Here is a 14,259-nt window from a genome sequence, read left to right on the forward strand (position 1 = left end):
GGGGACAACATGTTGCCATAAAGACGCTTCCTTTACATAAACAGGGAAGCGGTCAACATTTTTGGAAGGATGCATGTAGCTGATTAGAGGGCTGTCCAAGACTTAAGGCTAAGCCAGAGGTTTATGGTCCCTAATATGCAGGGGTTCAGATCACAGCATATTACAGTGCAAGAAAAACTGAACCAAACACTGAACCTAAATCCATTTAAATGTCTGTGTTTGCATTTGTTGCTAAGACAGGCCCAATTTCATCTGAGCTTGAGGTATGTTAAAAAATGAGTACCGTAATATATATTTAACTCCAGATGTGGATGTTTTTATATAAAGGTAAAGATCTTCATAAAACAATATATGATTGTGTTTGTAAAGTGACAAAATTAGACAAAGTTTAATCGAACATCATCTAAGCAATTCCATTTAAACAATTTCTTAAATCAACCCACTTTAACCATCTGGTTGAGGTTGTTCATATTACTTAAATGTGAAAAAAAACAAACAAAAAAACAACAACAACCAAAAAACCAATAAAAAAACTTTGCCCTTTCAAAATAAATACAAATTGGTGGCATAAAATCTGTAATTGTGTTTCCATATCCTCCTAAATATTTTCCAGTTCAACAGGCAGAATATTTTTCTCTTTTTAAACTGACGACCTCCTGAAGAACAAGAATCACAAACCTTCTTCCTGAACCAAATCGCTTTCGAATTTCATCATTCTCAAAGTAACACTGCTAAAGAGTGAATGTGTAAAACAAATGTAACTTATTCTTTTAAGCGTTGTCATTCTTTTCTCAATGCTTAATCATCATTCTTTTAATTTTATAGATTTTATGCATAGGCACATCTTGTAACACAATGAAAACTACTTGATAAAGGACAGCTTTCCAAGTAAAAAGAAGAATAAAGAATGAAATATTCCCTGAATAATCAGTTACCACAGCTTTAATTGCTCGTAATCCCTTTAAGAAGAGTGTTTGGGTAAATCTTACAATAAGGTGGTGCAAAAAAACAAATATTCATCCCTTTCACAAAACAACATTTGATTCCAGGCTCATACATTGAGTCCTAAAGGTGTTCCTGAAGTGGAGAGGAAAGGCCCCTTATTGTCAGAGGAAATCTTTAGAAAACAGTCTCCTGTGCGGTTTGTGTTCAGAGACAGTTGCATTGAGAACAGGGGTGGTTGTAAACTCAACAGTGCATAACTGGGAGCTGCATGGATCGACTTCCAGCTCCAGGACAGTCACGTTGTTTGGTGCTGCTGTGCTCAGGATGCTGGCAGGCACAAAAAGTGTCACCTGAGGACCTCGAGCGGGCCAATAACGCCCTAAATTAAATCCATTGATCCAGATCTGCCCCTAATGAAACAAATATAGGATTAGTTACTCTATAAGATGTTGAGAAAAACAAATGCAAATCTATAGAAGGGCTGTTGAACTTCATGTCTTCCTTAAATATGATGACCTTATTTGATTTGATTAAGTAATCCAACAAATAGCTTGAAATAAAATGTGTATTTTTGGGTTAGTCACCTTCTTCCAGCCTGGCAGCTTGACATAGGTGTCTTGAGGGAGGTCAGGAATACCGTAGGGAATGATAAAGCTCCCCTTATAGAAGGCTGGAGGTGAAAGAGCCACAGGTGAAGCTTGATCTGTTCGTGTTGGAGGTTCCTCGCCAAGGAGGCCGTTTCTGACTGCTTCGTCGATGCTGAGACTATACATGGTCCAGTGAGTGAGGGAGTCTTTTCCCAGAGTAACATTTGAGACCAAGCCCTTTCAGGAGAAAATAATTAATTAAAAAAGTACCAATGATCCTAAATGCATTCAGTGGAGAGGTCTAAATGTGATCCAAAGGTATTAACTCAGGTGCCTGATAAAGATTGCTAGAAATTTTATGTGAGACTTCCTGAAAAGAAATCTGTCAAATCAAAAGAAACTGAATGTGAGAGATTAAAGCGTGAGTAAATTAACTCACAATACTAATGTATACCATACGATACATAGTAGCAGCATGTATTTAATGGTAATAAAAACCTTGAAGTCGTTGATGTCTCTGCCGTAGTTGATGCGGCCCATGTTCTCCACCAGTATGTCAAGCTGACTCCCAGCCTTTCCAGTCACGTTCACACTCAAGACCTTGTTCCTTTCCAGAACCCCAACTGCCACCTTAGGAATAAGTTTATATTAGTATACTAACAACAGAACATTACAAATTACTAAATGTATTCAATGTTTTTATCCTAGAGTCCAGATTGAAGAAAAAGGGGTTTTAAACATCTGATAATTCTCATTTGCTGCTTTTTTTGGTATTCTTTTATATGAGATTTGAGCTTTTTGTCGAAGTTCTGTATCAACTTCTTAAAGGGAGCATAAAACCAATGGCTTTGTTTGTTTGTTCGCTCATGAAAGAAAGAAAAAAAGACTGGTTAACATGTTTCAGAAACAGTTATATCAAATATTTGTATGCTGCATTTCATTCTTTTCCTGACACTGAAGCACCCAGTCTGTGTAAACAAAAATGGTTACCGTTTACCTTCCAATAATTACAATATTTTACCAATAAATGACGGCTAAAATATTGTACATTGCAATACTACTGACAAACATTATAGCAATGCTGAATATAAATTTCTCTTTTTTTTTTTTTTATACAAATTTCTTTTTTAACCTTTACACAACGCCTTAGTCAACCAATAAGTAAATACAACCTATAGGGCATTAAAGGAAGTTAAATGTCAATATATGTACTGCCCACATGCTTTGCAGGTCTGAAAAGTTTTGAAAGTATCATATTTAAAATATTATTCAAGTAGAAGGGATTTCTTGGTTCCATCTCTACTTTTTTTAAACCAACTCGTCTCCTAACTTTTACTTAAAAATATATTGAAGGAGCTGCGGGTTAATATTCACTGAGTGCTGCTGTGTGTCTCTCCTCCAACCATGTAGCTACTTTGTACACAGTGAAATGCAACCGCAAAGCAACAGATCCGGTGATTACACTGAGACTAGGAAGCAGCACGAGAGAGAAAAAAAACACTGACAAGTGTCTGAACACAGCTGCACCCAATCTCTGTTACCTTTGGCTAAAGTAAATGAGCGGAAAGGGGGAAAAAAAGTGGAAATTGTGTGGGGATTGTCACAACCAGGCCAAAGTGTGGTGTGGACATATCCCCACCAGTCCTTTAGAAAGTCACGCCCGTTACCTGGATCCTCGACATTCTACACTCTGGATGCTCAATGCAATGCTTTGAATTAGTTTAATAAGAACATACTTAGTCTTTTTACATTAAAAAACATTCCCTTGACTTTTTAGGTAAAAGCTTACTTTAACTTTTCTCTTACATAGAAAGTATTTTAGAAAGTGACCACTAAGTCTGCTCAAACAGTCCCCTTTCGTCTTATGTTTTTAAAGTTTTTTCTCTCCATTGTCACTATATCCATGCTTTGGTATAAGGGTTTGCTGCAAAAACAACAATATAATGCAACAATAAAATTGTTGCACACTCATCCAGGAGAAGAGACTTCAGCAAATCTGTGGCTGGATGTATTCTGCCTCACCTCAAACAAATTGCCTATATGAATCATATTAATTGACTCTGCAAAGTGGCTTAAGATGACATGCATTATGAACTGGAAGGATGCAAAGCAGAATAGATGGAGCAAGAGATATAAAAAGTGCAACGTTAAAGTGGAGATATACTTCCACAGAGCCACACAGAACATGGAGGATTTTATTCAGTTGTGGGGTTTTAAAAATATTTTATGTACTGTGTCAGATGATGGAGATCTACATTTTAACAAGCTCCTCATTTAATGATTTTTATCGGACACTTGTTTTACGTCAATTGTTTATATGTTTGAATTGTGTAAATGAAGTGCTGTTAAAAGTAAAAAAAAAAAAAAAGCAGTATTTTCTTACACTTCACAATACATACAGATGAAAACAACCTTTTGCTGCGGGCATAGAGGATCTGGTAATGAACAAAAGGACTCACCCTATCCACTGACACATACGCCCTGTCATGGATCCCGTTCAAAGGTGAGGACAGAGGTGTGGGTTGGCTGCAGTTAACAGGAAGTTTCGTCCTGTAGAGAACAAAACCAAAGCCCTAGAGAGAAACAAAAGATGAGGATCATGAGGAAAAAAAGTCATAAAAAAATTTAATTATTGAGAATGTAAGTGCCTGAAGGATACCTGATTCAAGTCTGTGAAGGTCTGAGGATAGGTGCTTTTCACTGGACCTGAGAATGACAGTGTCTCTGTAGCGTCCAACACTGTCTGGAGCTGAAGGCGACAAAACAACAACACTCCCTTAACTATCCTTCAGAATTTGAATAGCTAAAGTCAATGTTTGGTGCAAAATTAAAAAAGATCCTAATACACTAAAGGCCTGTAGAGAGAATTCAAACCAAAGTCATCTGAATGCTTACCTTCTTCATTTTAACAGAACCGTACGCATACTTTGGTGTTGTTGGTGGAATCGGTCCCTCGGGTACTTTACTGTACTGTTTTAGGAAGACACAGAATGTGTTCTAGTCACATCTACAAACCAGGACAAAACCCCAAAGCAAAGCTTAGATATTCAGCTGTATACCATTCTGATGACGTCTCTGATGGCAAAGTATTTCTCAGTGAGGTCTCCTGCCTCTGAGAGTGGAGCATCGTAGTCGTAGCTTGTGGGCTGTGCAGCGTACGGAGAGTTTGCCCCTGGTGGCATTAAAACACAACGTTAAGATCACAGAAAAGCTGCTGGAAAGCTGCTTCATGCTAAGTGCACTTACCATTCCAGTAGCCAAAGTTTGACCCCCCTATAAACATGTACCTGCAGGTGAGGAATGTAAAAAAAAAAAAAACAAAAAAACAACTTTAATATAATTTACAACGCCTTAACATTATGACCCCAATTTTACAAGGTAAGAATATTCTTTCAGCACAGGATCTCTATCTAATTATGATTAACACAAAAAATGTGTTTGAGGTCTGCTGCTGTAGTTTTTCAGTTATTTTGGTTCCCTCTGCTGTCAAAGCTCTACTATCAGGGGTTTGATTTTCTAACAGAGAACCTCAGTGAGGCTGCACAGGGACAACATTTTCAGTCCTGTTGATTTGTAGTAAGAATGTCTGGGGTTTGATTGCCAGCTTTGGGTTATTTCCACATTGAGTTTGTATGTTCTTCTTTTCTCTGGGAACTCCAGCTTCCTCAATCAGTCTAAAAATATGACTGTTGGGTTCATTGGTGTGTCTAAATCGATGTGTTTATGAGTGCATGGCTGTATGTCTCTGTGTTAGAGACGGACAGGTGACATTTTTGCCCAAAGAGACTGCTGGTGTGTTAGAAAATGGATGGAATTTCAGGGGAACAAAGGTCAAAGCTTCACCAATGTAAATAAAAATGCCAATAAATCAATAAAACTAAGAGGATTCGGTTAATGACTTCACTGTTTTAAGGTAATTTCCTCTTCTGTTTTTGATGGTCAACACAGTAGGTATTGTCATTAGTACTTATCTACTAGTATTTTTTCTTTTCTAACATACATTCGATTGCTTCCATAGGTTTTATGTGGAGAAACCGGCCTACACTGAGTTCTGACATAAACCTTTTAGATTACCTTTTTGATCAACTATAGCAGCAGCTTGGATTCTTGTTTTCTCATCTAACTATGAACAAACTCCTTAACATTGTAAATCTTAAATAATAGTTAAAGTTGCCCCTGTTCAGAACAGAGGTCAAACATCAAATTTGACCCATTAGATTAAGAATAGGATGTCAAAGTTGATGTAAAAGCACATGACCAAATGTTTTTGACAATAAAGTGTATCTACATTATTTACTGTAAGTATTGGTTGGAGGAGATAAATGATGAAAAGAAATCTAGAGGATTGTTTTTCCTATACAAATGTATTATTTCATAATTTCTATTTTGGGTATTTTTATATCTTTAAAATGTCAGAATATAAAATGAAATTCAATTCAAAACGACTTTATTAATCCCAAAGGGAAATTAAATGTTGCAGTAACCTACTTTATTTTTGTTCAAATTTTTTTTTAACTGGACGCTGGTGGGGCCACTTCATCCAAGGGCGCCCCCATTACATTTTCTCCCTGCTGGTGTTCCTTCCAGCAGAGGACTACTTAGTTGAGCAAGTTGTTGCAGAGGACTACTTAGTTGAGCAAGTTGTTGCAGAGGACTACTTAGTTGAGCAAGTTGTTGTTAGTTTTGTTTCTCTTGCATGAGTACAACCTTTGGTTTCTCTACCCACCTCTGTAAGGTGAAAACATTAGAGCTGCTGTTACAAAAAATATAAATGTGCAATACTATTTTTGAAAATTGCAATGACATTTAGATAAAAAGCTATCTTTTCCCGGTTAATTTAACTACCAAAAAGGGTCCCTAAAGATCTGTGTGACTCTTAGCATGCCCTCTGGTCTCAAAGTTGTTCATTGAACCTAGGAGGGCTACATAGAAAATCTTAGGCCATTCAATCTATCAATACATCAACCATTGCTTCTCATAAATAGCTTAAGTGCTTTTGATAACCAATGTCTGCATGTTGGGAATTTACATAAGTTCTACCAGCAGGTGGTATAAGTAAGATCAGAGTCATGTGCAGGCACATTGGCTGCTTCCATAATAGACTCTAGTAAATCTTTTTTTGCTCTGCTTCTCTATACTGCTGACTTCTTTTCACTCACATGTTAACATTTGCTCCTATAGCCAACATATGGCTGAGGGACTTTGCCACCGCAGCAGATGACACAACAGAATGACGGGATCCCCAGTGGTCCAGCCAGCCGGTGTAAAACTCAGAGTTCACCTGTGGAAAAACAAAGAAACACATGTTTTATCCTCTGCCGTGTGGGTCACTGTTAAAATGTGTGCAAGGAGGAGATGCTTACTAGAGGTCCCTTTGGTTCAGCGTATCGCTGTGCTTGAAAGGCAGCAGTTATATTAGCACCTAGCAGGAGAGAAAAGGTCCAGAATAGCAATGTCTTATTGTGCAACTTCCTCAGAAAGTCTGATCAAACTAAAATGAGACATTGAGTCAGAAGAGAGAAACAAACTAAACACCCAACATGTGCACAAACCGGCTTCTCTTTAATAACTGTATTAAAACATGATGCGCTTTTGTTTTACGGAAGAAAAATATTAATTGGAAAGTACAAGAGCTTACCAGGACCAAAGTCTACAGTGGCATAGAGACCTTGCATTGAGCCACACTTTAGGTAGTTCACCCCGGCACCGTCTGTGGTGAAGAGCACCACCTCGTCTCCCAGGTGAGCTCTAAACAGTTTGCTCAGGTGACGCATGTAGTTAAAGTCACAGGCAAAGTAGCTGCCATATTCATTCTCCACCTGTTGATAAAGGATATGTCAGTGTTTTTATCCTCCTTTAAAGCAAAAACAAGGTTTTTTTCTTTTTTTTTTCCTATACAATGGCCATGCACTGTTAAAATTTTAATCTAAATAAGTCATTTTTCCAGTCCATCAAATCAGAATTTAACAAGTGAGATTTTCAGGGAAATAAACAAACCTACAGCCACACAAACCCTTTAACATATTTAGTGTTGTGGGTGGGAAGTTTTTCCTATTTTAAATAACCTTATTTAGTACAAACCCTCTTGGATTGTCAGTTGCAGAAAAGATCAACGTAAAATAAGACCAATACATGCTCTGTATATTTGTTAATACTCAGGGCTGCAAAAAATAAAAATAATCTATTTGTTCTTACAGTTCTGAGGCCTGTCACAAAATAAGATAAGGGATTAATCTGGGATTTAACAGATATATCTTGACTTAATAAAGCCTATATTCAGTTCTGTAAAAGCATTAACACATAAGTTGCCATGGTGACTTATTCTCTAGAGCTGTTAGCTACAGACCAGGCTAACAGCAGGCTTATTCAGATCTGCTGCCTTATCTGTTCAGTCAGTGTCACAAAGATCAGAAATCATGGAGGGTGGTCAGTGACGCCATTACCTCTGCTTTATGTTTTGGTATCTTTTATCCACATAAATTAAAAACCACTAATAGGTTTTATTATTTAGTGAAGTACTGTAATTATTTTTACATTATTATGGCAGGCAAAAAAAAATTAACCTGATGGTTTTTATGTGGAAATTGCTACTGTTTATAATTTTTGCAGACTGCTCTTATACTGCTGCACTTTAGAAATGGAAATGTCTTGGGAGCTGTACTGAATGAAATTTCATTTTATATACACTCTGTGTGTACAAAATGACAATAAAGTCTGTCTAAGTTCCAAGTTTGGCAGAAAACCCTAAATAGATGATTGCTTGTGTAGAAGGAATTAGAGAAATGGCTGATCAAGAAGCAATAAAAGCAGCTCCAAAACGGCGTCTTCCTTTACGAAGGGGCGTCCATATTTGAATTCTTCCTGAAAGTCAACGTTTGAAATGGTATCTTCTACCTGTGCAGACTGCTGCGCACACAACCGAGCCATGATTGTTAACAGAGATGATCTGTGTTGGGCTCAGTAGTTTATGTGGAAAACTATCAGAGGTGCGTATAGCGGCTCAGTTGAACACAGTGTGGACCACCTCCCTGCAGTCACAGGGTGCCGCCATGTTTACCAATCATTCCTCATCTGCATGTTAAAGTATTTGTCTGAAGTTCAAACCAGAAATTGATTTAGTTTTTGCTTGAAGAACAATTATTAGAATATCTGCTTTTTTTAGAGATACCATTAAAATGGTTTTTATTCACTAGTTTGAATTTGTTCCAATAAACATCCTGAAACACTCTCATATAAATATACAATCTTTAGCTATGTACACATAGCTAAAGCTAAGCGAACAATTACCTTTTAACAACACATGCTACTATCAACTTAATAAATGGAATACATCTCAGGGACTGTAACAACGTTTCTGTAAGAAAATATAAATATTTATTTCCTTAATATTCTCCGTCTCTCTATTAACGATGTGCTGCTTTAGAAAAAAAAAGGCAATAAATCATCTTTCCATACATTTGAATGTTTTTAATGCACGTTAAACAATTTTCACAGGGAGACTATTAAGTTTGCATTGGGCTGTGTAGTTATAATAAAAATAAAAGTACCTGTACAGTGATGATGGAACCACCGTTCTGATAGAGGTATGGCTTCATCATGGGCAACAGCTTCCCCATCCATTTGTCTACGGCTGCAATGTAATCTGAAGGACATACAAATTACAGTTTTGAGCTTTTAGGAGTTAAGAAATGTTCCCAGCATCCCTAAATAGACGTGTCAGCTGCTTACCTGGGTCAGACGATCGCAGCACAATGTTTTTCTTGTTCAGAAGCCAAGCAGGCAGACCGCCCTAATTGGAAGAATAATATAAGTAATTAGAAATAGAAAAAGAGAAGAAATATACCCACTGATTAATAACTTTACAGCTCAATCTGAATTACAGAAGAGCCGATATTGAAAAGTTTTACTTTTCTTTATTATATTACAAACTGTAATACAATAAAGTTTGAAATTACAATCTTTATTATATTACAAAGCCCAACTATTTTAGTGGGATTTCTGTCACCTTTCCATCAACTCAAACAACATCCCCACAGCAACATGATGCCACCCCCATGTTCTCCTCAGAAAAAGCGACACTTAATTTTAGACTCAGGTGTAAGTTTAAACTGAAACACAACTTGTGTTGGTCTATATCACATACAAATCCAGAGCAATACAGTGGTGTTTATAATGTGGCAAATTATAAAAGAGCTCCAGCAGTATGAATGCTGACGTCAACATACAGAGAATGTGAATGAACGGGTGTATTTCACCCCAGTAACGTGTGTTTAGTTAAATCCTGCCAAGAACTGCTGCAACATTAAAACATTGAGCCTGACAGAGATGCAGCAGCTCATATTAATTGTTGTAAAGGGAGCTAAACAGATAAGAAAAGCAAGTTTGGAGTTGTTTGACTAAAGTCATTAAGCATTAACGTATATTACATGTATTCTGTAATGATATTATATTTTTGATGTTAACATAAATAGATTTAGGGAAGTACAAGACAATATTGCTGTGAACCCCTTTAAATAAAAGCATGACAAATGGACAAAACAAACAGAAAAAAGCACAATAACACATTAAAACTAAATGTAAATGGAAGCAAGCCAGAAGCTGTTGACAGAACCTGAACCACATGGGACCAGTTTTCAATTTTCTCGATCAGCTTATATTGCGCTCCAGTCATCTAATCTAGAGCTGTTCAGAAACTAAGATATCTGCCCTCTGCTCTGAGTTCAAATCAATTTAATTCAGATTCAATTGAGTTTTTTGTTATATAGTGCCAATTCACACACTGCAAAAACGATATAGAAATAAGTCAACATTTCTTAAAGTAAGTGTATTTACCTTTCATTTGAGCAGATAAATAAGATGATTTGCCAATAGAGTGAGTATTTCTACTCTTAAAACACGATAATTAGATAATATGCACTTGAAATAAGACAATACAATAGTTTTTTTTTCTTATTTTAAATGTAAATTGTCTACCTCCTCTATTCAAGCAAAAATTCACTTATTTTAAGAAAAAATGACTTAATGAGATTTCAATTTTTCCATGTGTAATCTCAAGGAACTTTACAGAGACAAGACTGTCAGATTGGTTTGGAAAACCAGATTATTTTATCCTTTCTTGCTCCTCCCACTGAGCATGCGGCAAGGATTTTTACTTGCATTACTTTACGTCGTTGACTCTTAAGCAACTCCTCCCACTGAGCATGCATGCTGCGACAGTGGAGAGAATAAACTCTCCTCTATTTGAGATCTTAATCTGTCCAACACACGGTGCTTATAAGAGCCTCTGAAAAACATATGTCAGATGACATATTAGCAAAAAAAAAAAAGGTTAAATTAAAGAAAATTTGAATTTTTTCAGAATTTTCTATATGTAATCTGGTTTTATGTGCATATAACTGTGTAATCTTAGCACTTAACTCCCTATCTTACCTTTCTTTGCTTAAAAATATTCACACAGTTTGAATAAAGACTATTGTCTGTTCTAATCAGTTTTGGAAAGCCCCTGAGAAACCCAGAAAACAAAGGATTTAGAGTCCCAGTTTGCTCACCATGTCCCACTCTGCACATATGTACGGCCCTGGACGAAGGATCACTAACAGACCGATTTCCTGAGCAAGTTTAAGAAAACCTTCCAAATCTTTGTCTCCGCTGAAATCGTACCGGCCAGGAGACTCTTCATGGTAGTTCCAGGGAACATAGCTGCACATGGAAGAAAGCATCAGTAGTCCACAATCACTTTATAAAATGTGCTCTGTACCCAGTAAATGTTGCAGAAACAAAATGAAACTCAATGCTTGCTGTTGAGGCTGCTGGGAAATACACTAACATTATATAGTGGGGTATGGTGCTGAGGAATATTAAGGGAGAAGAGGTTTTCTTTGGAAAGAAGTGAATTAAAGGTTTGTGGGAGTGAATGTGTGTGATCGAGAGGGAGCGGTAGAGGGAGAAGCTTGAGGATTTTAAGTCGCCTACTTATGGTGAACTGTTCAGAGCAGCATTCAGCATGGTGAAGAGCTGAGAAACCTGTTTGAGCAGATTTATCAGTTGATAAGATGGTAAGAGCAGAGAATTACTGTAAGGTTTACAGACGGAGACCGGTAGCAGTGATACTGAGGTTCTGTTTCAGAATGACGAGGATGGATAGAAAGCCCTCTGAGACTCAGAGGGTTCTGATATATAGAGAGGAGAGTTAATGAGGAAACTGGTAGAAGGAAGAAGCCACCAGGCAGAAGAACATTACAGAAGATTTATGCATGGAGTGACAGAGGAGATGAAGGTAGCTGGTGTGACATGCAGAAAACAAGGCGCAGATGGAGACAGATGATGCCAACCCCTGAAAGCAAAAGGCCAAAAGAAGAAGAATCAGTTCAATGGAATAGAATAGAATAGAATAGAATAGAATAGAATAGAATAGAAAGTATTTATGGCAGTGGCACCGACACTCTGGAATAACTTGCCTTTGCATATTGGATCGGCAGGCTCTTTTGAGGTTTTTAATCCTCTCTAAAAGCACACTTCTTCTCCCTGGCTTTTATTAAAGTCTAATTCGACACTTGGCTAAATTTTATTTAAAATTTTATTTTATAATTTTATTTTAATTGAAACATTTATCCCATTATATTTTATCTCCATTCAATTTTTCTTATGTGTTTATGTATTATAGCCTTCAATCACAACTGTGATTCCTGTTCAGCACTTTGGTCAACCCCGGTTGTTTTAAATGTGCTTTATAAATAAAGTTTGAGTTGAGTTGAGAATAGAATTGAGTAGAATAGAATAGAAAATCCCTTTATTGTTGCATAATGTGGAAATTCCAGTGTTTACAGCAGCAAAAAGATCATAGAAAAAAAATGGTCACACAAATGTGGACCTTAGAAAAAATATATAAGAATAACAAAATAGGGACGAGTTAAAAGAGTAGCAACAAAATACTGTACTGTAAAATATCCAATCTAAAGCTAATAAATAAAAATAAAGATGTAGCGCAATATATCACTAATAAATGTTAGTAAATGTACCTTTGATGTTTTACCTTTAGTGCTCTCCAAGTCATCAGATTTACATTTAGATTTAGTTTTAAACTCACTACAAGTGGAAAAATCCACAATGAATAAAAAAAACTATCATATTTCTTATATAACTTGACTACATTTAATCTTTGAAAATGTTAAATTTATTCTTTAAGTGCTCTAAGATAAAAAAAATCCCAAACGTAGTCCTCAGGTCCCCATGTCCAGGTTGCAGGTTTTGGAAGCATCTCTGCTCCAGCAGGCCTGACTGAAATGCTGCTATTATCTCCTCAGCACGCGATCAATTTCATTGTGTCAAACAACAATACTTTCAATAACCAAGATCCATCAAGCATCCAAGTATAAAATGTAAAAAGTAAAACAAAACTCTCAATTAGTTAAAAGTAAGTAGTTGTGAGTAGACCTTGTTTGCTTCACTAAACATGTCATAAACTAAAGCTATTCTTTGGTGCAGTGTGGGCTGCTGGCTTAGGAAAACAGTTATTTTAAAATCCTTTATTTCTATCTTGGTAATGTAACATAAATTTCTAGTGAGTGGGTGTTTGCGTGGAGGACTCTTACGTCTGGATGGCATTCAGTCCTGCCATGTACATCTTTAGCAGCCTGTCCCTCCAGTAGGCCCTGGGGATCCTGCTGTAGTGGATACTTCCTGATATGTAACGAAACTGCTCCCCATCCTTACGGAAACTGTTGTTTTCGTAGTCCACACTGAATGATGGAGATTCCCCGAGCTGCAGGTCAAAACACATTCATTTCCCATAGAATATAAACATAGATACACAAAGTAACCATTTTATGGTTTTATGGCTGAATATTGACAGAGCAGGTGACTCTGTGGGTGTACCCTAAAGATGCTCGATTAAAGAAACATTTTAAAGGGGTTTTAATAAAGAAAACCGACATATTAAAAATATAAAGCTCTGTTCAGAACAGAGTGACTTTTCTAAATTGATTAAATACGCTGTTTATGGAACATAATGGAAAGAAATTATTAAGCACTAATTCTGTATTTATTCTGCATTATGATAGCAGTACTTCCTCTAAATGCATTTTATCTTCTACAAAGAAGAACGTTTATGAAAACAGTAAAAGAGTTTGAAGACTGTCAGATATCTACTCACTGAGAGTTCAAACAGCAGCAGCATCAGCATCAGGATGACGGTATTCAGTCTGAATGCAGACATGATGACGTCTTTCTGTTTTGATATTTAAATATGAAAGCTGATAAACAGGAGCCTCAAACAGCAACACGGCTGGATCCAAGACCCCTGCAGCTGAACTGTTTTTCAATCAGCGGCATCACAAGTTGCGGAAGTAAAGTCATGTGACGGGACGGCGTATGGGTGCAATGATACTGTCTGACCAGTAGATGGAGCTGCAGTACAGCTTGGCAAAGCGTCTGACAGTTCTTTATTGAGCAGACCTATATGGAAGAGAATTAGGTACACTGAAAAAAAAAAAAAAAAAAAAAAAGTTAACTGATTTTGAAATTTTATTTCAGTTTAATATGGGAAAAATACGGAGGAGGATTAGGGCCACTGGAAAAAACAAAAAAAGTTAACTGTTTTTAAAATTTTATTTCAGTATGATATGAGAAAGAAGTCAGAATTCTTGACTTTAATCTCAGAATTCTGACTTTAATCTCAGAATTCTGACTTTAATCTCAGGATTCTGACTGAATTCTGACAGCTAACAAA

General features: G+C 36.7%; 1 protein-coding gene across 1 annotated transcript; it reads right to left on the bottom strand.

Moving 5' to 3' along the window:
* Positions 1 to 280: 280 nt before the first annotated feature.
* On the bottom strand, positions 281 to 13,868 carry glb1 (galactosidase beta 1). Its single transcript, XM_015384871.1, has 16 exons — positions 13,684 to 13,868; positions 13,124 to 13,293; positions 11,081 to 11,231; positions 9,261 to 9,321; positions 9,080 to 9,174; positions 7,171 to 7,351; positions 6,896 to 6,954; positions 6,692 to 6,813; positions 4,779 to 4,819; positions 4,592 to 4,704; positions 4,428 to 4,502; positions 4,192 to 4,281; positions 3,992 to 4,105; positions 2,031 to 2,162; positions 1,530 to 1,769; positions 281 to 1,355 (listed from the first exon to the last, which is right to left on the bottom strand). Exons 1-16 carry the CDS (start codon positions 13,744 to 13,746, stop codon positions 1,107 to 1,109), a joined length of 1,956 nt encoding a protein of 651 aa, XP_015240357.1. The 5' UTR covers positions 13,747 to 13,868; the 3' UTR covers positions 281 to 1,106.
* Between the last annotated feature and the right edge of the window lie 391 nt (positions 13,869 to 14,259).

Source organism: Cyprinodon variegatus, unplaced genomic scaffold (assembly GCF_000732505.1).
Source record: "Cyprinodon variegatus isolate N-32 unplaced genomic scaffold, C_variegatus-1.0 Scaffold326, whole genome shotgun sequence".
Classification (NCBI taxonomy): Eukaryota; Metazoa; Chordata; class Actinopteri; order Cyprinodontiformes; family Cyprinodontidae; genus Cyprinodon; species Cyprinodon variegatus.

Bases quoted from the DNA above. Each gene is read 5' to 3' on its own strand.
- glb1 (XM_015384871.1), bottom strand. From the start codon at position 13,746: ATGTCTGCATTCAGACTGAATACCGTCATCCTGATGCTGATGCTGCTG. The intron at 9,175-9,260 runs GTAAGCAGCTGA...TATGTCCTTCAG, and splicing joins GCTGCGATCGTCTGACCCAG to ATTACATTGCAGCCGTAGAC. The intron at 7,352-9,079 runs GTACTTTTATTT...CTTTATCAACAG, and splicing joins GTTCCATCATCACTGTACAG to GTGGAGAATGAATATGGCAG.